Source organism: Oncorhynchus nerka, linkage group LG25 (assembly GCF_034236695.1).
Source record: "Oncorhynchus nerka isolate Pitt River linkage group LG25, Oner_Uvic_2.0, whole genome shotgun sequence".
NCBI lineage: Eukaryota > Metazoa > Chordata > Actinopteri > Salmoniformes > Salmonidae > Oncorhynchus > Oncorhynchus nerka.
Genome location: NC_088420.1, coordinates 15880566 through 15905027, shown reverse-complemented (window position 1 = coordinate 15905027; position 24462 = coordinate 15880566). Strand labels below are relative to the sequence as shown.

The 24462-nt window shown below is 44.8% G+C and overlaps 1 protein-coding gene across 1 annotated transcript in view; it reads right to left on the bottom strand.

Annotated features, from left to right (window-relative positions):
- LOC115122793 (TM2 domain-containing protein 1-like) overlaps positions 1 to 23102 on the bottom strand; it is a 30349-nt gene extending 7247 nt beyond the window's left edge. Inside the window, exons 1-5 of the mRNA XM_065009607.1 lie at positions 22944 to 23102; positions 20855 to 20923; positions 17428 to 17536; positions 16254 to 16345; positions 356 to 429 (exon numbers count right to left, since the gene is read on the bottom strand). Coding sequence (XP_064865679.1) covers positions 356 to 429; positions 16254 to 16345; positions 17428 to 17536; positions 20855 to 20923; positions 22944 to 23082 — 483 coding nt within the window. The 5' untranslated portion in view covers positions 23083 to 23102. The remainder of the gene's footprint in view (positions 1 to 355; positions 430 to 16253; positions 16346 to 17427; positions 17537 to 20854; positions 20924 to 22943) is intronic.
- Positions 23103 to 24462: the final 1360 nt, after the last annotated feature.

Sequence of the window (24462 nt, the reverse complement as noted above, 5' to 3'; positions counted from 1 at the left end):
GATATCACAGTTGTTCCCTAACTCACTTTGCAGTGTAACCCAACTCAACTTTTGTGTCTTGTGACCAACCAATGTAATCATCAGCTGTGACCCAATAGGAGTCAGCTTCTACCCAACATTAGGGAAACACTGACCTAACCCACCCTTGTCATCAACACACCACATAAACCATTCCTTTCATTTACATTTACATTTAAGTCATTTAGCAGACGCTCTTATCCAGAGCGACCTACAAATTGGTGCTTTCACCTTTCATGGTTACTGTGAAAAGAGCATCTTCACAGACATAACCAACAGATAAGAGGCATTACCTAACAGCTCTGTGTTCCACAGCTGTCTCCTGAACGCCACTCACCTGCATTGAGATCAACATGAAATCCACCAAGCTCCCAATCCCACAGAAGCCAACTGTGCAGAATTTGAGCAGCCCTAGAAAGAGAGAGAGAGAGAGAGACATGTTGGAGTTAAATAGGGTATAAAACAGGGAGGCCTCTCCAACCGTGTTACTGGAGAGCTACCCTCCCGTAGGTTTACACCAGGGCTCTCCAACCGTGTTACTGGAGAGCTACCCTCCCGTAGGTTTACACCAGGGCTCTCCAACCGTGTTACTGGAGAGCTACCCTCCCGTAGGTTTACACCAGGGCTCTCCAACCGTGTTACTGGAGAGCTACCCTCCCGTAGGTTTACACCAGGGCTCTCCAACCGTGTTACTGGAGAGCTACCCTCCTGTAGGTTTACACCAGGGCTCTCCAACCGTGTTACTGGAGAGCTACCCTCCCGTAGGTTTACACCAGGGCTCTCCAACCGTGTTACTGGAGAGCTACCCTCCTGTAGGTTTACACCAGGGCTCTCCAACCGTGTTACTGGAGAGCTACCCTCCCGTAGGTTTACACCAGGGCTCTCCAACCGTGTTACTGGAGAGCTACCCTCCCGTAGGTTTACACCAGGGCTCTCCAACCGTGTTACTGGAGAGCTACCCTCCTGTAGGTTTACACCAGGGCTCTCCAACAGTGTTACTGGAGAGCTACCATCCTCAAATCAAATCAAATCTTATTTGTCAGATACACATGGTTAGCAGATGTTAATGCGAGTGTAGCGAAATGCTTGTGCTTCTAGTTCCGACAATGCAGTAATAACCAACAAGTAATCTAACTAACAATTCCAAAACTACTGTCTTATACACAGTGTAAGGGGATAAAGAATATGTACATAAGGATATATGAATGAGTGATGGTACAGAGCAGCATAGGCAAGATACAGTAGATGGTATCGAGTACAGTATATACATATGAGATGAGTATGTAAACAAAGTGTGTAGTGGCTTCCTTTAGTCTTTACCATAGCCACTGCCCAAGCCTGAAGCGGGTTGTTTGGTACGCATACAGTCCACAGTCAAGGTTTCCAAATGGCCAAACATTCAATGACATCCAGGGATATGGTGCAACAAAAATGTTTATTCTTCTTATATCTAACAAATAAATGATTCTTCAATCAACTTGAAGCATAGAATACTTTATATGGAAAATACATATTATGACCTGTCTGTATGTCTGTCTATATGTCTGTATGGTCAAAAAACTATACCGCTCCCGCATCTAGCAAGGACTCTTCCCCTCCCGAAGGCCCAACTTCCTGCCTTTATCCTAACACACTTACCACAATACAATGAATAGGCAAGAGGGGGGGCCAAAAACTAAGTTACACTAACAACAAATGAATATATCTCAATCAGGTAAATATAAATCATAAAGGTACGTACCTAATATTTCATCATTTACATTATTATTTAATATATTTACACAAATATACAGGAGCTCCATATGTTCGGTCTTTTATACAAATATGTCCAAATCGGCTCTAACATACCGGCCCTAATTGTTGACTGCACTGAATGCACAACAATTACTTAATATTCAAACATAGAGCCAATACACAAAACATTCTATACCAGAGCACTATTACAGTTCATAGCTATATACAAATATACAAGGTGCCATATAGGAAAATAGTCCGTAGATCTCAGTCTGAGTTGAAAAATGTCAAGAGTTTGACGTCCAAAAATGTATGACATCAAAGAATGTAAGAGTACAACATCAACGAATCAGAGGTGCACGTGATTCTAAGATGGAGCACTGTGTGTGTGTGTGTGTGTCACTCCGTTGCCTCAAGGAGCAGACAGAGTTTATTGATAGGTCTCTGTAAGATATTGGTCTTAGTCTTAACCATGACGCTCCGGACAAGACCTTTGGCCCCTGGCAAAGCCTCCACCACACGCCCCATTAACCAAGAGTTCCTTGGGGCGGTGTCATCGACGATGACCACGAGGTCACCAGGACTGAAGTTTCTCTTAGTTTTGTTCCACTTGTTCCGCTCCTGCATAAGTGGAAGATACTCCCTGATCCATCTCTTCCAGAAGAGGTCAGTGATATATTGTACTTGCTTCCATCTCCTTCGTGAGTATAGGTCGCTTCTCTGGAATAGTCCTGGTGGCAGGACTGGCTTAGCTTTCAGATGAAGCAGATGGTTCGAGTCAGGGTTCTAGATCATTAGGGTCATTTGTTACAGTAGTGATTGGTCTGTCGTTCATAATCGCCTCAACTTCACACAAGGCTGTCTGCAAAGCCTCATCATCCAGTACTTGCTCTTTAAGGACTGAATAGAGGATCTTTTTCACCAGTCGGATCAACCTCTCCCATACCCCCCCATGCTGGGCTCCAGAGGAGGGTTGAATGACCATGTCACTCCTTTCTTCAGTAATTCATTTTGAATCTTGTTGTGATCCAGCTCTTTCATAGCTTCTCCTAGCTCTCTGTGTGTTCCAACAAAGTTGGTGCCATTGTCTGTTCTGATACTTGTTACTGGGCCCCTTCGACAGATGAACCTGCGCAGGGCATTGATGCAGGAATCAGTATCCAGATAACTAGCAACTTCTAGATGGACAGCTCGACTCACAAGGCAAGTAAAGATCACACCATAACGCTTCACATGAACGCGGCCTCGCTTCACCTCTATGGGGCCGAAGTAATCTATGCCCACATGGGTGAAAGGCGGCAAATCAGGTGACACCCGATCTTGTGGAAGGTCGGCCATCTTCTGTTCTCCAGCTCTAGCTTGCATCCGCCTGCAAAAGATACAGCTCTTAAGGATCTTCCTTGCTAAAGAGTTGGCACAGGGTATCCAATATCGCTGGCGAAGTCTAGAAAGCATGTGACCTCTCCCAGAGTGGCCAACCTGCTCATGGATGTGGAGTAAGATCAGTCTAGAGATGTAGGAGTCTTTGGGCAGGATCATAGGGTTCTTTAGTTCCGTAGGCATAGCAGCTTTGCTTAACCTTCCTCCTACTCTCAGAATGCCATTGTCAATAATTGGATCAAGCTCACAGATTGAGCCACTTCTCTTGGCACATTGTTTTCCTTTCACAACTAGTGCAATTTCTTGTTTAAAGTGCTGTCGTTGTTCAAATCGAATGATGACCTTTTCTGCTTCTTCTAGGTCATCCACAGACAGACTTTCTTTTCCAAACGTCAGTTTGAACTTGTCAATTTGTTCCTTCAGTGAGTTTGTCAGACTCTGATCTGATCTTGGATCAGTTTGAGAGAGAATGTTCCTTTTCTGGCTTAACTGTAGAAGACGTTTCTTCAGTTTCAGCATCCAGGCAACTGCTTTCTTCAAGCTGTTCCATGTGGAATAGTACTCAATCAGTTTGCTGGTTGGACACTTTTCTTCCACACTTGTATGGTTTACGATTACGTCTTTTCTCACCTCTGGATCGTCCGGAGGGATGGAGCTAAGCTCCTCGGGGACTTTCGGCCATTGAGTTTCTGGTTTCTCCAGGAATTCTGGTCCTTTGCGCCATCTCTTTGAGTACAGGAACATTTCAACATGTAATCCTCTTGAGGCATCATCGGCTGGGTTGTGTTTTGAGTTCAAATACCTCCTCTGTTTTGCTTTCGATAGGTCACGGATCATAGCAACCCTATTAGCCACAAAGGTATGGAATCTCTTGGTATCATTGCGGATGTATTTTAGCACAGACTGGCTGTCCATCCAAAAAGTTGACTCCTCAAGTTCAATCTGGAGTTCCAACCTTAACATCCTGTCCACTCGCACTGCCAATGTTGCTGCAGCAAGTTCCAGTCTGGGGATTGTCATCTGCTTGAGTGGAGTCACCCTTGATTTCCCCAGTATGAATGCAATGTGAACCTTTTCCATACCGTTTGTGAACCTAAGGTAACTTGCCGTGCCATAACCTTGTTCACTTGCATCACCGAAGTGATGCAGCTGTGCAGTCTGGACTTGACCAAAGTTCTCAGGCATCATACACCTGTCTATCTGGAATCTGGAGAGCTGGTCCAGCTCTGAGAGCCATCTCTGCCATGAAATAGAGTGTTCTTCAGGGATGACTTCGTCCCATCCACACTTTAGCTTGCAGAGCACTTGAAGAATTTGCTTTGCCTTTAATACAAATGGGGCGAGGAAACCTAATGGATCATAAATAGAGCTGACAGTTGAGAGAATACCTCTTCTTGTAAGGGGTCTGTTCTTGACAGTGACTCGGAAGGTAAATGCATCACTTTCAATGTTCCATCGGATTCCAAGTGCTCTTTCAACAGGCAGCTTTTCTCTGTCCAGGTCCAGTTCTTTTATCTGCTTGGCTTTGTGTTCATCAGGGATAGAAGCCAGCACAGTGCGGCTGTTGCTGACCCACTTGGTCAATTTGAACCCACCCTGAGAGCACACATCCCTGAGGTTTTCGTGAGAGCTATGGCTTGTTCTTCTGTGGCCACTGACTTGAGGCAGTCATCAACATAGAAGTTGGACTTGACTGTTTGAATTACCTCTTCATCGTACCTCTCACAGTTGTCTTCTGCAGTCTTTCGCAGTGCAAAGTTTGCACAACTTGGAGAGGATATAGCACCGAAAAGATGTACCGTCATTCTGTACTCCTCCAATCTTTTGTTAGTATCACCCTCCGGCCACCATAGGAATCGCAGGAAGTCTAAGTAATCTTCATGGACACGTACTTGATGGAACATTCCTTCGATGTCTGCCATCATGGCAATGTGCTCTTGCCGAAATCTTAGCAAGACTCCTATAAGCGTGTTTGCCAGGTCAGGGCCTTGAAGGAGTTCACTGTTAAGAGATATACCTTTATAGGATGATGAACAGTCAAACACTACTCGTATCGTTCCTTTGCGCTTATGGTGAACGCCATGGTGTGGTATGTACCATACCTTGCCTTTCTCTCTGAGGAGCTGTTCTTGTGGTACCTTCTCGGCGTAACCTTTTGTTATCATCTCTTCCATGAAGCCTTTGTACTCTGCAGCGTAACCTTTGTCCTTCTTGAACTTCCTGATAATATTTAGAGCCCGCTGCTTTGCCATGTCACGATTGTTTGGCAGGACTACATCTGTTTTGCGAAAGGGCAACGGTAAGTAGTAGTGATGGTCTTTGAGGGTTATGGAGCTTGATACGATCTCCATAAACCTACGATCCTCAGCTGACATCTCACTTTTCTCTTCATACCCTCTCTCAGGGAAGTCATGGTTGTACTGATTTACAAGAAGAACCCCCAGGTCGGCAATTGAGATACGATTGGCCATCACTGTAGGATGCCCAGATTCTTCTGCCATGGTACAATTGTTAAGAGGACCGTTCATCACCCATCCAAAGAGGGTTTTCACTGCATACGGTCCGTTGCCTTGACTATTTATGATTTTCCAGGGTTCCATTGCCTTTGGAGCATTTACGCCAATCAGGAGTTCGACGTCGGCGTCAATTTCCTTCAACTGAACTTCTTTCAGGTATGGCCACCTTTTGAGATCTTTCTGAGTGGGAATGTTCTCTCTTGTCACTGGGATCTTATTTTGGGTGTAGACCTTTGGTAATGCAAGAAATGTGTCACCTTCCACATTGCCAATCTCTAATCCAGATATCTCAAAACTCTTGGTAGGACTCTCCTGCCCCATTGTGCGTAGCAGAATTTCAGTCTCGCTGCCTTTAGCTTGCAACTGCCTCATGAGTCTCTCCGTACAAAATGTTGCGGAGCTACCAGAATCGAGAAATGCATAGGTTAACGTAGACTTGCTTCCATTTGCCATCTTTACTTGTACTGGCACAATCGCAAGTGCACAATCTGTACCGGCCCCGGTATCTTCACCAGCTTCCAGGGAAACAAGAGCACTGCTGACAGTCTCCTCCCGCTTTACTGCTACACCCCTCGTATCTGCCTTCAGAGATCTAAATCTCTCTCTTCCTTCAATGTGCAGGATAGTGGGGTGCCTTCTTTGACATTTCTGACAGGTCATCCTTCTTTTACATTCTTTGCTTAAGTGTCCTCTCATCAAACAGCCAAAACAAAGGGCTTTTGATCTCAGAAACCCAACCTTGGCTTCGTGTGGCTGTGCCTTCACCTGTTGGCAGTCGACCAGGAAATGCTCACCAGCGCAAAATACACATGAGACACTGGGAGCATCAGAAGGGTAGGCGCCTGGTTTCTTGATTTTGAATGTTTGTTCTTTTAGAGGTTTTCCGAGTTACAATCTGCCACTACATCTACTGCAGTGGCAAAGCTGCTTCCCTACTCTTGGATTTGAACTGCTGTTTAAAGTCAGCTTCTGTTTTGGTTTTAAAAAAACTTTTTGTTGGACAGGGGATCTTGGATATCTCCGTACAACGGATCCTGCAGTATTTTGGCCTGTTTTTCCATGAACGTCACAAGGTCACTGAACTGGGCCCTCAGGTGGCTTCTCTCTAAAATATCACATGCCGTAGACCTCCATTTTCCCCTTAGTTTGTAGGGAAGTTTTGACATGATCAACTTTATGTTGGAGGGAAGATTAAGCTCTTCCATGTTCTGTAGGTCTTGCATAGCGTTACAGCATCCTCTAAGATAGAGTGCATAGCCACCCAGTCCCTTTCCATCATCCGGTTTGATGTTTATCCAGTTCCAAGCTTTTTCCATGTAAGCAGTGGTGACTTTGATTTCATTGCCAAAGTGTTCCTTTAACAACCTCTTAGCCTCTGTATAGCCTCTTCTGGCTTCCATATGCAGACAACTACGGACCAGATCCTTGGGCTGACCAGAGGTGTACTGTTCCAGGTAATAGAGCCTATCCTGGTGACTGCTTGTTTTATCTTCTATTCCATGCTCAAATGCACGCATAAATGGCCTAAAGTTTAGAGGATCACCGTCAAACATAGGTATCTCCCTAACAGGGAGTGTGGCCTGTTTGTGCTGTAGTACAAGGAGGTCAGCAATTTCATTCTGCCTTTGCATGACAGTAGAGAGGTTATCATGGCTGGTATTATGGCTGATACCCGCAGTGTTGATTCTGTGTTGATTGCTAGACCTTGATGTTGGCTGCTGAAGGGTGTGGTTTATGACTGTTTTCTGAATAGGTTTTGATGGCTTTGTGGTCGGTTGTTGTAAAACTCTTTGTTGTGGGGTCTTTGGAACTGCACCTAATGCAGCAAACTCAACAGGTGATGGTTCAGGTTCCTTATAGACCTTGGGTTCCTGGTTCTCATAATAAGAGTTCATTCCATCTTCTTGGCTTAGAAAATGGGCTGCCACAGAATGGGATTGAGAAGTTGACTCACTCTCCAGAACCTTCAGTTTGGCATTATATGCTGCTATGTCCGTTTCCAGTGCCATTTTTTCCATCCTAACATTCAGTTGAGCTTTCTGTTGTTCCAGTTGAGCTTTCTGTTGTTCCAGTTGAGCTTTCTCCAGTTCCAATGCATGCTTGTCCTGTAATGATGCTTGGCGAGCTAGTAGAGCTGCTCGTTCTGCCTCAGCTTTTAGGCGTGCAGAGGACACTGAGGAAGCAGTTTTAGAAGACTTCGTTTTACTTGATGTTTTTGACACATTGGAAATGCTGTCGTGTGGTTCAATGAGCGTTTGTGGCTCGATTTCAGCTTTTTTCCATATTTCCACCTCTTTCAGGAAATGTTCATAAGTTCTCATTCTTGGTTGATAATAGTTAATGCTCTCCTGTTCGTGTTCCTCCTCTGTGACCAGCTCTAGCACAGAATCATGAGCATTCTTAAAGTCATTGAGAACAGCATGAAATGCTTCAAGACTCTCATCCACAGTTTCAATGTTTCCTCCATCAACAAGAAGGGCTTTTATTTCATTCATTTTGCGTGTACACACTCCAAGTTTGCCTCTCCGGGCTGCATAGAGTGAATTTAGATGCTCCTCTGCCCTCTCCAGTGGAGTCTTATTTGGGATTTCATCCTCCATCATTCACTTTTAGTTCACTCAATTTACAATGACACAGTTGTTGGTTTTTGATTGTTAAATGTAATGCCCCTTTAACCTCCTTTAATGCTTTAAAACACAGTCCTCCATTTCAGCATATCTGATCCATTTTGAATTGAACATGTGCAAGTTCGGCATTTTAGATGCGTTTTAAACATTTCATCCCATTATAAGTTGTCCCTTTAATGAAGTTTAAACACGCAGTATCTTTAGATCCTTAGATTGCATTCGTTGCGTTGATGCATTGCATTTCCACGTTAGGTCAAATATTAGACATAAGATTAGGCTACATTGTGCGTAGGATCTCAGTGTTTCCCAAACTTAAACTTCTTAATTGTTTTCACAGCGCGGTCTTTTGAATTCCATTCCCAAGTTTATCAAACATTCCAATTAAAAGCACATTTGCGCTTCCATAATATGCATGATCAAATGATCGCATTGAACAGGGCAGCTCATTCATTCGCAGTGGTTACTCACGGCTGGCGAATTCTAGGAGTTCAAATCCTTCCAAGCGAGCTGTCCTTACAATCCGAATGCAATTACAAATAGAACAATATCCAGCGTGTGTCCGAACCGGAGATTTCCTTCCGATAGTAATCCTTCCCGGAGTTTTTTGACTTGAATGTAGTGGCTTCCTTTAGTCTTTACCATAGCCACTGCCCAAGCCTGAAGCGGGTTGTTTGGTACGCATACAGTCCACAGTCAAGGTTTCCAAACGGCCAAACATTCAATGACATCCAGGGATATGGTGCAACAAAAATGTTTATTCTTCTTATATCTAACAAATAAATGATTCTTCAATCAACTTGAAGCATAGAATACTTTATATGGAAAATACATATTATGACCTGTCTGTATGTCTGTATGTCTGTCTATATGTCTGTATGGTCAAAAAACTATACCGCTCCCACATCTAGCAAGGACTCTTCCCCTCCCGAAGGCCCAACTTCCTGCCTTTATCCTAACACACTTACCACAATACAATGAATAGGCAAGAGGGGGGGCCAAAAACTAAGTTACACTAACAACAAATGAATATATCTCAATCAGGTAAATATAAATCATAAAGGTACGTACCTAATATTTCATCATTTACATTATTATTTAATATATTTACACAAATATACAGGAGCTCCATATGTTCGGTCTTTTATACAAATATGTCCAAATCGGCTCTAACAAAGTGGCATAGTTAAAGTGGCTAGTGATACATGTATTACATAAGGATGCAGTAGATGATATAGAGTACAGTATATACGTATACATATGAGATGAATAATGTAGGGTAAGTAACATTATATAAGGTAGCATTGTTTAAAGAGGCTAGTGATATATTTACATCATTTCCCATCAATTCCCATTATTAAAGTGGCTGGAGTTGAGTCAGTGTCAGTGTGTTGGCAGCAGCCACTCAATGTTAGTGGTGGCTGTTTAACAGTCTGATGGCCTTGAGATAGAAGCTGTTTTTCAGTCTCTCGGTCCCAGCTTTGATGCACCTGTACTGACCTCGCCTTCTGGATGATAGCGGGGTGAACAGGCAGTGGCTCGGGTGGTTGATGTCCTTGATGATCTTTATGGCCTTCCTGTAACATCGGGTGGTGTAGGTGTCCTGGAGGGCAGGTAGTTTGCCCCCGGTGATGCGTTGTGCAGACCTCACTACCCTCTGGAGAGCCTTACGGTTGAGGGCGGAGCAGTTGCAGTACCAGGCGGTGATACAGCCCGCCAGGATGCTCTCGATTGTGCATCTGTAGAAGTTTGTGAGTGCTTTTGGTGACAAGCCAAATTTCTTCAGCCTCCTGAGGTTGAAGAGGCGCTGCTGCGCCTTCTTCACGAAGCTGTCTGTGTGAGTGGACCAATTCAGTTTATCTGTGATGTGTATGCTGAGGAACTTAAAACTTGCTACCCTCTCCACTACTGTTCCATCGATGTGGATATGGGGGTGTTCCCTCTGCTGTTTCCTGAAGTCCACAATCATCTCCTTAGTTTTGTTGACGTTGAGTGTGAGGTTATTTTCCTGACACCACACTCCGAGGGCCCTCACCTCCTCCCTGTAGGCCGTCTCGTCGTTGTTGGTAATCAAGCCTACCACTGTTGTGTCGTCCACAAACTTGATGATTGAGTTGGAGGCGTGCGTGGCCACGCAGTCGTGGGTGAACAGGGAGTACAGGAGAGGGCTCAGAACGCATCCTTGTGGGGCCCCAGTGTTGAGGATCAGCGGGGAGGAGATGTTGTTGCCTACCCTCACCACCTGGGGGCGGCCCGTCAGGAAGTCCAGTACCCAGTTGCACAGGGCGGGGTCGAGACCCAGGGTCTCGAGCTTGATGACGAGCTTGGAGGGTACTATGGTGTTGAATGCCGAGCTGTAGTCGATGAACAGCATTCTCACATAAGTATTCCTCGTGTCCAGATGGGTTAGGGCAGTGTGCAGTGTGGTTGAGATTGCATCGTCTGTGGACCTATTTGGGCGGTAAGCAAATTGGAGTGGGTCTAGGGTGTCAGGTAGGGTGGAGGTGATATGGTCCTTGACTAGTCTCTCAAAGCACTTCATGATGACGGAGGTGAGTGCTACGGGGCGGTAGTCGTTTAGCTCAGTTACCTTAGCTTTCTTGGGAACAGGAACAATGGTGGCCCTCTTGAAGCATGTGGGAACAGCAGACTGGTATAGGGATTGATTGAATATGTCCGTAAACACACCGGCCAGCTGCTCTGCACATGCTCTGAGGGCGCGGCTGGGGATGCCGTCTGGGCCTGCAGCCTTGCGAGGGTTAACACGTTTAAATGTATTACTCACCTCGGCTGCAGTGAAGGAGAGACCGCATGTTTTCGTTGCAGGCTGTGTCAGTGGCACTGCATTGTCCTCAAAGCGGGCAAAAAAGTTATTTAGTCTGCCTGAGAGCAAGACATCCTGGTCCGTGACTGGGCTGGATTTCTTCTTGTAGTCCGTGATTGACTGTAGACCCTGCCACATGCCTCTTGTGTCTGAGCCGTTGAATTGAGATTCTACTTTGTCTCTGTACTGACGCTTAGCTTGTTTGATAGCCTTGCGGAGGGAATAGCTGCACTGTTTGTATTCGGTCATGTTACCAGTCACCTTGCCCTGATTAAAAGCAGTGGTTCGCGCTTTCAGTTTCACGCGAATGCTGCAATCAATCCACGGTTTCTGGTTAGGGAATGTTTTAATCGTTGCTATGGGAACGACATCTTCAACGCACGTTCTAATGAACTCGCACACCGAATCAGCGTATTCGTCAATATTGTTATCTGACGCAATACGAAACATATCCCAGTCCACGTGATGGAAGCAGTCTTGGAGTGTGGAGTCAGCTTGGTCGGACCAGCGTTGGACAGACCTCAGCGTGGGAGCCTCTTGTTTTAGTTTCTGTCTGTAGGCAGGGATCAACAAAATGGAGTCATGGTCAGCTTTTCCGAAAGGGGGGCGGGGCAGGGCCTTATATGCGTCGCGGAAGTTAGAGTAACAATGATCCAAGGTTTTCCCACCCCTGGTTGCGCAATCGATATGCTGATAAAAGTTAGGGAGTCTTGTTTTCAGATTAGCCTTGTTAAAATCCCCAGCTACAATGAATGCAGCCTCCGGATAAATGGTTTCCAGTTTGCAAAGAGTCAAATGAAGTTAGTTCAGAGCCATCGATGTGTCTGCTTGGGGGGGAATATATACGGCTGTGATTATAATCGAAGAGAATTCTCTTGGTAGATAATGCGGTCGACATTTGATTGTGAGGAATTCTAAATCAGATGAACAGAAGGATTTGAATTCCTGTATGTTTCTTTCATCACACCATGTCTCGTTAGCCATAAGGCATACGCCCCCGCCCCTCTTCTTACCAGAAAGATGTTTGTTTCTGTCGGCGCGATGCGTGGAGAAACCCGCTGGCTGCACCGCCTCCGATAGCGTCTCTCCAGTGAGCCATGTTTCCGTGAAGCAAAGAACGTTACAGTCTCTGATGTCCCTCTGGAATGCTACCCTTGCTCGGATTTCATCAACCTTGTTGTCAAGAGACTGGACATTGGCGAGAAGAATGCTAGGGAGTGGTGCACGATGTGCCCGTCTCCGGAGTCTGACCAGAAGACCGCCTCGTTTCACTCTTTTTCGGAGTTGTTTTTTTGGGTCGCTGCATGGGATCCATTCCGTTGTCCTGTTTGAAAGGCAGAACACAGGATCCGCGTCGCGAAAAACATATTCTTGGTCGTACTGATGGTGAGTTGACGCTGATCTTATATTCAGTAGTTCTTCTCGACTGTATGTAATGAAACCTAAGATGACCTGGGGTACTAATGTAAGAAATAACACGTAGGTTTACACCAGGGCTCTCCAACCGTGTTACTGGAGAGCTACCCTCCTGTAGGTTTACACCAGGGCTCTCCAACCGTGTTACTGGAGAGCTACCCTCCTGTAGGTTTACACCAGGGCTCTCCAACCGTGTTACTGGAGAGCTACCCTCCTGTAGGTTTACACCAGGGCTCTCCAACCGTGTTACTGGAGAGCTACCCTCCCGTAGGTTTACACCAGGGCTCTCCAACCGTGTTACTGGAGAGCTACCCTCCCGTAGGTTTACACCGGGGCTCTCCAACCGTGTTACTGGAGAGCTACCCTCCCGTAGGTTTACACCAGGGTTCTCCAACCGTGTTACTGGAGAGCTACCCTCCTGTAGGGCTCTCCAACCGTGTTACTGGAGAGCTACCCTCCCGTAGGTTTACACCGGGGCTCTCCAACCGTGTTACTGGAGAGCTACCCTCCCGTAGGTTTACACCGGGGCTCTCCAACCGTGTTACTGGAGAGCTACCCTCCCGTAGGTTTACACCAGGGCTCTCCAACCGTGTTACTGGAGAGCTACCCTCCTGTAGGGCTCTCCAACCGTGTTACTGGAGAGCTACCCTCCTGTAGGGCTCTCCAACCGTGTTACTGGAGAGCTACCCTCCCGTAGGTTTACACCGGGGCTCTCCAACCGTGTTACTGGAGAGCTACCCTCCCGTAGGTTTACACCAGGGTTCTCCAACCGTGTTACTGGAGAGCTACCCTCCTGTAGGGCTCTCCAACCGTGTTACTGGAGAGCTACCCTCCCGTAGGTTTACACCAGGGCTCTCCAACCGTGTTACTGGAGAGCTACCCTCCCGTAGGTTTACACAAGGGCTCTCCAACCGTGTTACTGGAGAGCTACCCTCCCGTAGGTTTACACCGGGGCTCTCCAACCGTGTTACTGGAGAGCTACCCTCCCGTAGGTTTACACCGGGGCTCTCCAACCGTGTTACTGGAGAGCTACCCTCCCGTAGGTTTACACCGGGGCTCTCCAACCGTGTTACTGGAGAGCTACCCTCCCGTAGGTTTACACCAGGGCTCTCCAACCGTGTTACTGGAGAGCTACCCTCCCGTAGGTTTACACCGGGGCTCTCCAACCGTGTTACTGGAGAGCTACCCTCCGTAGGTTTACACCGGGGCTCTCCAACCGTGTTACTGGAGAGCTACCCTCCCGTAGGTTTACACTCTCCAACCGTGTTACTGGAGAGCTACCCTCCCGTAGGTTTACACCAGGGCTCTCCAACCGTGTTACTGGAGAGCTACCCTCCCGTAGGTTTACACCGGGCTCTCCAACCGTGTTACTGGAGAGCTACCCTCCCGTAGGTTTACACCGGGGCTCTCCAACCGTGTTACTGGAGAGCTACCCTCCCGTAGGTTTACACCGGGGCTCTCCAACCGTGTTACTGGAGAGCTACCCTCCCGTAGGTTTACACCGGGCTCTCCAACCGTGTTACTGGAGAGCTACCCTCCCGTGGTTTACACCGGGGCTCTCCAACCGTGTTACTGGAGAGCTACCCTCCCGTAGGTTTACACCGGGGCTCTCCAACCGTGTTACTGGAGAGCTACCTCCCGTAGGTTTACACCGGGCTCTCCAACCGTGTTACTGGAGAGCTACCCTCCCGTGGTTTACACCGGGGCTCTCCAACCGTGTTACTGGAGAGCTACCCTCCCGTAGGTTTACACCAGGGCTCTCCAACCGTGTTACTGGAGAGCTACCCTCCCGTAGGTTTACACCGGGGCTCTCCAACCGTGTTACTGGAGAGCTACCCTCCTGGTTTACACCGGGGCTCTCCAACCGTGTTACTGGAGAGCTACCCTCCCGTGGTTTACACCGGGCTCTCCAACCGTGTTACTGGAGAGCTACCCTCCCGTAGGTTTACACCGGGGCTCTCCAACCGTGTTACTGGAGAGCTACCCTCCCGTAGGTTTACACCGGGGCTCTCCAACCGTGTTACTGGAGAGCTACCCTCCCGTAGGTTTACACCGGGGCTCTCCAACCGTGTTACTGGAGAGCTACCCTCCCGCAGGTTTTCGCTCCAACCGCAGTTGTAACTAACCGGATTCACCTTCTGAATCTGCTAATTATTAGAATCCGATGCGCTAGACTGGTTGAGTGTAAACCTATAGGACCGTAGCTCTCCAGGAACAGGGTTGGAGAGCCCTGGTATAAAGCTTTATGGGGTACTCCATGCCTCTTTAAAGTTGGCATAAATTAATCATAATTTGCTAGCTATTGTGTGAGGCGACTGGGCAAGGTTTCAGTTTATTCCCCATGTTCGGTTCCAACTTTGCCCATGTGTGGCTGAATGGGAAATTAACTTGCGAGGCAAAGGTGAACGATATTGAACTCTTTGACTGCTGAGCGGCGGAGTGGAGAGGCTATGTGGGTGTCTGGGTATTGGGTGTTTAGTTGTTTGCTGCCTGATTTGCTTTCAGAGGGAAATCGTGCCAAGTCAACTTTGTGTCCAAAACAACTTTGAGGATTGGGAATAACAGGTCTTTATCGTTGAGAGGAGCAGAGAAGAGTAAACATGAATGTGTGCAACTGAGCCGCTGTGAGCAGCTGAGGGTGTGAATTGGATGTATGAAAACACAGAGCACGGCGAGCAGGTCATTCAACTTAACACATCATCCTGTTAACATTCACACGGTCACTGACACAACTATGTAACATAACTGTAAGGTAGACCCGGAGATGACACTACTGCATGTCGGGGAGTACTCACTGCATCACTGGGAAATGACTACTGGCACTCACTAGCTCACTGACACACACACACACACACACAGCTAAAAACCACAGAGAATCTGAATTGCAGGCAAATTATGGAAACACCAACTCCAAATAATTGTTAACACTATTGTAAATTGCTCCATTGGGAGGTAACAGGGGTAGCTTTGTTGATTCCAGGGTGGACGTTTTTAAAAACAATGCCAGTCGGGTGGCTACTCTACAAAGCAGAAGCCCACTTAATAACCCACCGTTCCATGGTGATGCCCAAGCCAAGCCAAGCCAACCGTGCCAAACCAGGCCAGGTGTTGCTCAGTGCAGCCTCTAAAGCCGGCTCATGCCCGTCCTCAGTGTGGCTCTGCGATGCCAAAGTACTCCATGCTAGTTGGAAAAACTAACCCCCCTCCCCAAAAGAAAAGAAGGCAGGGCTTTCAGCCACCAGCCACTGTGTAATCTTGCAGGTGCCTAATTAAGAACAAGAATTAAGGAAAGGGAAGAAACAGCAGTGTTTCACTCCAGTGTCTGGGTTTACCACTGTTTTATAATGTCATGTAATAGTGGTTTCTTTCAGGTCCTCACAGGAAGTAGTGACCCTCTGTTTCTTATAAACCTGCTTCATTGATTAATGCTCAACTTTGATAAATGGTCTACTTTATACTAATCCACAAACATGCAAGTTGCGTTTCTGTCCAAAACCAGCAGATCTTTTCAAACTCTCTAATATCAATAAATCCAATAAATGAATGGGTAGCTAGTCATGCATTTAGACATGTGTTCTTCCTTTTTTTACAAAAGCAATTACAAAGAAAATCTTTCATTGTATTTAGACCGGTTTGTTAGCAGCAGATTTGAAAATGAATCTACATATAAATATAATATAAATTCATCCATTGCACCCCCATGTCAGTTATTGAACAGCAATAACAACAGTCAGACTGTACCTAAAGCTGGGTATCCCAAGTAGAAGCGATCTGCTCCTAACCATCCCAGGAAGAGCGACAGGGCCACCGCTACTTTGTAGGAGTAACCGCTCCTGTAAGGAAATAACATGTTAGCTCAAAACAGTTCAATAATGTTTCACATTTGTACAAAAACATCACATATGATGGTATAAGATTTAGCCTAATCAATATCAATTGAAAATAAAACATGTTCAGGGTCATCATAGCTAAAACGTTTTGCTATGGTCTGCCCTAATGAATACAGCCCTGACACAGCCTATACAAAACATTAAGAACACCTGACCAGGTGAAAGCTATGACCCCTTATTGATGTTGCGTGTTAAATTCACTTCAAATCAGTGTAGATGAAGGGGAGGAGACGGCTTAAAGACAGATTTTTAAGCATTTAAACAATTGGAGACATGGATTGTGTGTGAGCCAGTCAGAGGGTGAAAGGTCAAGACAAAAGATGTAAGTGCCTTTGAACGGGGTATGGTAGTAGGGGCCTTTGAACGGGGTATGGTAGTAGGGGCCTTTGAACGGGGTGTGGTAGTAGGGGCCTTTGAACGGGGTGTGGTAGTAGGGGCCTTTGAACGGGGTGTGGTAGTAGGGGCCTTTGAACGGGGTGTGGTAGTAGGGGCCTTTGAACGGGGTGTGGTAGTAGGGGCCTTTGAACGGGGTATGGTAGTATGGGGCCTTTGAACGGGGTATGGTAGTATGGGGCCTTTGAACGGGGTATGGTAGTATGGGGCCTTTGAACGGGGTATGGTAGTAGGGGCCTTTGAACGGGGTATGGTAGTAGGGGCCTTTGAACGGGGTATGGTAGTAGGGGCCTTTGAACGGGGTATTGTAGTAGGTGCAAGGCGTACTGGTTTGTGTCAAGAACTGCAACGTTACTGGGTTTTTCACGCTCAACAGTTTCCTGTGTGTATCAAGAATGGTCCGCCACCCAAAGGACATCCAGCCAACTAGACAACTGTGGGAAGCATTGGAGTCAACATGGGCCAGCATCCCTGTGGAACGCTTTCGACACCTTGTAGAGTCCATACCCCGACAAATTAAGGCTGTTCTAAGGGCAAAGGGGGTGGAAGTCAATATTAGGAAATTGTTCCTAATGTTTGGCATACTGGGTGTACACGTGCAACACTTCCACAGTGTCTGGTACTGTACATACACATTCCTGCAAGGGAGGCTTTTGTTAAAGCCCACTTCCTCTCCACTGAATCGAAACTCCGTCCCATTGGACAAGCGGCAGCTGACATTTGGAGAAGGTAGGCATTCCACTGAAAACCACAACAGATGGTTTAGGACAAAGCGACACAGAACAGCAGTTATGTGGGTTTCAATTTGTGTAGATTCTAATGGAAATACACATTGATAAAAGTCTTACAAAATATTATGACAGTTAAGAACCAGGACCTAAATGACCTATCAGGGCTTATAATTTCTTGTCCCTGCAAATTAGTCTTTCAATTTGAGTTAAGCTACGTGGTACCTCCATGCATATACTGTGTCAAATACATTCTAATTACCAAAGTCCTTATAGATGGAGAAACTATTAGAACCAATCATTATGGTGGTCCTCTGTAGCTCAGTTGGTAGACCATGACGCTTGCCGCACCAGGATAGTGGGTTCTATTCCTGGGACCTTCCGTACGTAAAATGTGTGCATGAAAGACTAATGGTCGTACAAACTCAAAAAGCACAAAAGAGGATTTCACCACCCATCATCTAAGATGGTTCTAAAATAATTGATGTTAGAAACAGATATGATTAGCAATCATTAAGTTCATTGATTGCATCCAAATTGGCCATTTCTCTTTTTAGGATTCATATAATACTCAATAAATATAGTACCTAACATCCAATTTTGGACCTAACTTTGTTCTGACAATGAGTTAGACATTGGTCAACAGCCACCCACGGACTCCCCACGCCAATCCCACCCCAACAATTGGTATATAGTATCAGTTCTGTGTCTGACCAGTAGTATGGAGCTGCGGCTCTAAGTGTTGTTTCTTCATACTATTCAATGTATTACCAGGGAATTTGGTGATGTTTGTTCTGAGAAATGTGTCATTTAAGTTGTTAGGTTAATGTCCCATCTTACATCCGGATATTACCGGATTCTGACCACTAGACGGTGCTGTTCCGACTATTAAGTTAAAGTTTCAAGACCCCAAACCCCCACCCTCAATGTTAAATGGATAGTTCACCCAAATGACTAAATTACATTGTTTCTTACACTGTAAGCAGTCTGTTGACAAGGTATGGCAGAAACATATGCTTTGGTTTTGTTGGCCACTGTTTGAAATGCTAACTTTTTAGAATTTGTGGCACAAACCCAATGCAAGTCAATGGTATCTCCATTAGCATTGTCACATGTCATGTTCAAATCATCCTAAAGTATCTAGAAATGTATTGCGTAACTCAATGGATGTTACTTATAGATGGATAGGAAGCGAGAAAATGCTAATATAGATAACATTGACTTGCATTGGATTGGTGCCACAAAATGCTAAAAAGTTACCATTTGAAACAGTGGCCAAGTAAACAAAACCAAAGCATAGGTTGCTGCCATACCCTGTGAGCAGTCTATGGACAAGGTAAGGAAACCAGTGGAACTTTGTCATTTGGGTTAACTATCCCTTTTAACATTGGGGTGGGGGAATTGGAACTGATGCTATATACTCGTTCTTGGGGTGGGATTGGCGTGGGGGGGGGGGGTCCGTGGGTGGCTTCTAAAAATGTCTTTGGAATCCTCATGTCTTACTAATTCTTAGAAAAACATAAGATACTATATTTATTGAATACTAAATGAATCATACAAATCTTTAAAAAAAAAATGATGTTTCAGGAATGCTTATCTATCTACAGAAACGATTTCAGAACAATCTGAGATGGTGGGTGCTAAACGGCATATTATTATTACAATGAACAAAAATAAACAACATGCAACAAATTCAAAGATTTTACTGAGTTACCGTTCATATAAGGAAACCAGTCAACTTAAATCCATTAACTAGGCCCTAATCTATGGATTTCACATGACTGGGAATACAGATATGCATCTGTTGGTCACAGATACCAAAAAAAAAAGTAGGGGCGTGGATCAGAAAAACAGTCAGTATCTGAGGAGACACCCATGTGGTCATGCACACATCTCCATCACATAGAGTTGATCAGGCTGTTGATTGTGGCCAGTGGAATTTTGTCCCACTCCTCTTCAATGGCTGTGCGAAGTTGCTGGATATTGACGGGAACTGGAACACGCTGTCGTACACGTCGATCCAGAGCATCCCAAAAATGCTCAATGGGTGACATGTCTGGCGACAGGTAGCCTAGTGGTTAGTGTGTTGGGCCAATAACAGAAAGGTTGCTGGATCGAATCCCCAAGCTGACAAGGTAAAAATCTGTCATTCTCCCCCTGAACACGGCAGTTAACCCACTGTTCCGCTGTCATTGTAAATAAGAATTTGTTCTTTAACTGACTTGCCTAGTTAAATAAAGGTTAAATATATAAAATAAAAATATGCAGGCAATGGAAGAACTGGGACATTTTCAGATTCCAGGAATTGTGTACAGATCCTTGTGACATTGGGCCGTGCATTATCATGCTGCAACATGAGCTGATGGTGGTCGATGAATGGCACGACAATGGGCCTCAGGATCTCTTCACAGTATCTCTGTGCATTCAAATTGCCATTGATAAAATGCAATTGTGTTTGTTGTCTGTAGCTTATGCCTGTCCATACATTTATCTGACCACCATGGTCACAAAGTTGACATCAGCAAACCGCTCGACCACACGATGCTGTCTGTCACCTGCCCGGGACAGTCGAAACCGGGATTTATCCATGAACAGCACACTTCTCCAGTGTGCCAGTGACCATTGAAGGTGAGCAGTCTGTTATGATGCCAAACTGCAGTCAGGTCAAGACACTGGTGAGGACAACGAGCACGAAGATGAGCTTCCCAGAGACGGTTTCTGACAGTTTGCGCAGAAATTCTTCAGTTGTGCAAACACAGTTTCATCACCTGTCCAGGTGGTTGGTCTCATCCCACAGGTGAAGAAAGTGGATGTGAGGGTCCTGGGCTGGCTTGGTTACATGTGTTCTACAGTTGTCAGGCCAATTGGACATACTGCCAAATTCTCTAAAACACTACTTATGGTTGAGAAATTAACATTACATTCTCTGGCAACAGCTCTGGTGGACATTCCTACAGTCAGCATGCCAATTGGACGCTCCCTCAAAACTTGATACATCTGTGGCATTGTATTGTGTTCCAAAACTGCACATTTTAGAATGGCCTTTTATTGTTCCCAGCACAAGGTGCATCTGTGTAATGATCATGCTGTTTAATCAGTTTCTTGATATGCCACACCTATCAGTTGGATGGATTATCTTGACAAAGGAGAAATGCTCACTAACAGGGATGTAAAAAAAATTGTTGCCAACATTTGAGAGAAATACGTCTTTTGTGCATTTGGAACATTTCTGGGATATTTTATTTAAGCTCATGAAACCAACACATTACATATTACACATTACAAAATGTTTCTAAAGTATATTATACATCACACAACCAGAACCACTTACCCCAAGCAATCATGTCCTTGCAATTCTCAGGTTCTTGAGTGGCATCATCTATCCTTGGTTCTTTACAAATATACTTGAACAGTATTAAGGCAACAACAAACTGTCATCCACAGCATAGTAAATAATGTTTGGACACACCTACTGAGTGTTAAACAAATCAAAATATATTTTAGATTCTTCAAAGTAGCTACCATTTGTCTTGACAGCTTTGCATTCTCTCAACCAGCTTCATCTGGAATGCTTTTCCAACAGTCTTGAAGGAGTTCCCACATATGCTGAGCACTTGTTGGCTGCTTTTCCTTCACTCTGTGGTCCAACTCATCCCAAACCATCTCAATTGGGTTGAGGTCAGGGGATTGTGGAGGCCAGGTCATCTGATGCAGCACCATCACTCTCCTTCTTGGTCATATAGCCCTTATTTAACCTTTATTTCACTATGCAAGTCAGTTAAGAACAAATTCTTATTTACAATGACGGCTTATCCCGGACGACACTGGGCCAATTATGCGCCGCCCTATTGGACTCCCAATCACGGCTGGTTGTGAATCGAACCAGGGTCTGTAGTAGCGCCTTTAGCACTGAGATGCAGTGCCTTAGACCGCTGCGCCACTCGGGAGCCCTCCATCACTCACCTTCTTGGAAAAATGATCCTTGCACAGCCTGGATATGTGTTGGGTCATTGTCCTGTTGAAAAAATTATGATAGTCCCACTAAGCGCAAAACAGATGGGATGGCGTATCGCTGCAGTATGCTGTGGCTGGTTAAGTGTGCCTTGAATTCTAAATAAATCACTGACAGTCTCACCAGCAACGCACCCCCAAACCACCTCCTCCATTCTTCACGTGGGAACCACACATGGAGATAATCCGTTCACCTGCTCTGCGTCTCACAAATACATGGCTGTTGCAACCAAAAAAATAATCAGACCAGAAGACATATTTCCACTGGTCTAATGTCCATTGCTCGTGTTTCTTGGCCCAAGCAAGTCTCCTCTTCTTATGGGTGGCCTTTAGTAGGGGTTTCTTTGCAGCAATTCGACCATGAAGGCCTGATTCACACAGTCTCCTCTGAAAAGTTGATGTTGAGATTTGTCTGTTAGTTGAACTCTGAAGTATTTATTTGGGCTGCAATTTCTGAGGCTCTAATGAACTGATCCTCTTCCTTTCCTGTGGAGGTCCTCATGAGACAGTTTCATCATAGCGCTTGATGGTTTTTGCGACTGCACTTGATGAAACTTTCAAAGTTCCTGAAATTTTCCAGAATGACTGACCTTATTTCATCAAGTAACAATGGACTGTTGTTTCTCTGCTTATTTGAACTGTTCTTGCCATAATATGGACTTTATTTTCTACCAAATAGGGCTATCTTCTGTAAACCTTGTCACAACACAACTGATTGGCTCAAACACATTAAGAAGGAAATTAACTTTTAACAAGGCACACATGTTAATTGAAATGCATTCCAGTTGACTACCTCAAGAAGCTGGTTGAGAGAATGCCAAGAGTGTGCAAAGCTGTCATCAAGGCAAAGTGTGGCTACTTTGAATAATCTAAAATCTAAAATGTGTTATTTCACAGTTGTCTTCACTATTATTCTACAATGTAAAACAAATAGTAAAACTAAAAAATGGAAGGTAGGCATGTCCAAACTTTTGATTGGTACTGTATATTCATCCATTCAGTCATCAGCATCGCTCAAGGGAACATATCCACATGATATTACAAAAATGCATACCAATGAATAATGGTTGACAGAAGAGTGGCGTTAGTTATCTATCTTACACATAATGAAACATGCGGTCAATAAAGACCCGAGAACATATATTGATGAAAAAACAAGACTCTTGCCAAGAGTTAACGTTACATGGAAGATGACTGGTGAATACAAACGAGAAAACATAGCTATACTATTCATCTGTTTCAAAATCGGATTAGTTATATTTTCCAAAAGTACACAACATGCAGGCTTATGTTTGCTAGCTAGCTAAATAAATGCATGCTAACGTCAGTTAGCCAGGTAACATTAGCTAGCTAGCGTGCATGAAAACCCTGTCATATTTTCGTGATTTGCAAGTAATCACGTATAAAAGGATATTGTCCCAGGCGTAGACTTTCACAACTATCGACATCATTTGCGAGAACAAATTGGAAATGGCAATACGTACAGTAAAACAAAATGCCCAACGACATGGTCCGTAAAGAGAACAGCCGACTTCCGGGAAACGCCATGTTGACGACGCGCCCACTCGGTCACGTGACATCGTTTTTAAACCTCTGTCTGAGTCCAAAACCAAAACCTTGTGAATTCGTACCAGTAAGACTTGTTTTCAACGTTAAAAGTAGTTTAACTGAAACATCTGAACAGGTTAAGCTATGAGATTGTTACAATGCAAGTGCTCAATAGAAATTTAATTAATGTATCATTGTAGTAGGATAATCTTACCCCATTTGCACACACTGTATATATATATTTTATATTGTGTTATTGACTGTACGTTTGTTTATTACATGTGTAACTCTGTTGTTGTTTGTGTTGCACTGCTTTGCTCTTGGCCAGGTCACAGTTGTAAATGAGAACTTGTTTTCAACTAGCCTACCTGGTTAAATAAAGGTGAAATAAAACAAAAAATAGTATGCAAAAACATGTTAGCTAGCAAATCAGTTTCTGTATCGCAACAGCTGGCTAATGTTAGCTAAATAGAACAGTAGCTGACTCATTTAAATTGGCTAGCTACTGACTGCTAGCTGACTCACTGAAGTTAGCGGAACATTTCGAGAAGCTCATTTAAAAGTTGTTTTATGGAGTTATTTGATGTTCAGACTAAGCTCCTGTTAAAGAGAACCTACACTTACTTAAAACAAAAGTTTAGTTCATAGATTTAGACTAGCTATGCTAGTTCGCTGGACAGAAAGAGATGATGATGTGCACCTGCTGATTGTAAAGCAAAGCAAGTGTTTGCTAACGTTGCTAACGCTAACTACATCTCTACATTTATAGGGCTCTCACAGCTTAAACCTTGCTCACAAACAAAGTGATAGTTCAGTGATTTTTGTGGAGCAGTTTCTCCAGTTTGTTATTTTTCTCTCGCCCCACTGATTCTTTTAAAACTTTACATCCTGGTTCAGGTAAGGGGCGGGTTCATTTATTAACTTCCGCTGTACCGGTAGGGTGGAACAAAGTCATATCTCTTCCTTTAGCTAGATAATTTAGTAGCTAGTTAGCTAGTTTTATCTTCTTTTGGGTTTAGCTAACACATTTGCTGTGGTTTGTTACCTTGAGACATCTGTGGCATTTGTGTTACTTGGCAAATATAAACGTGGCTTAGTTTACCTGTCGAAACTTGTTTACCACTGGCTATGTAAATAGTTAACCCATGCTAATGGCTTGCTGACTGACAGAAGGACAATTTGTGTATTTCTCACAAAGATTTGAACGTATACTTTTAGTGTTGTATTGTGAAGTGTTGCAAAAGGGCTGTAATTGTGATGATGCTTAGCCAACTTGATGGACCCAGCTCAAAAGCAGTACGGCCTTGTACTCCGTAGGAATGGAGACGATCACTAATTGTTCTTGATAGGCCTTTTATTCGATTCATCTGCCTAAAGATG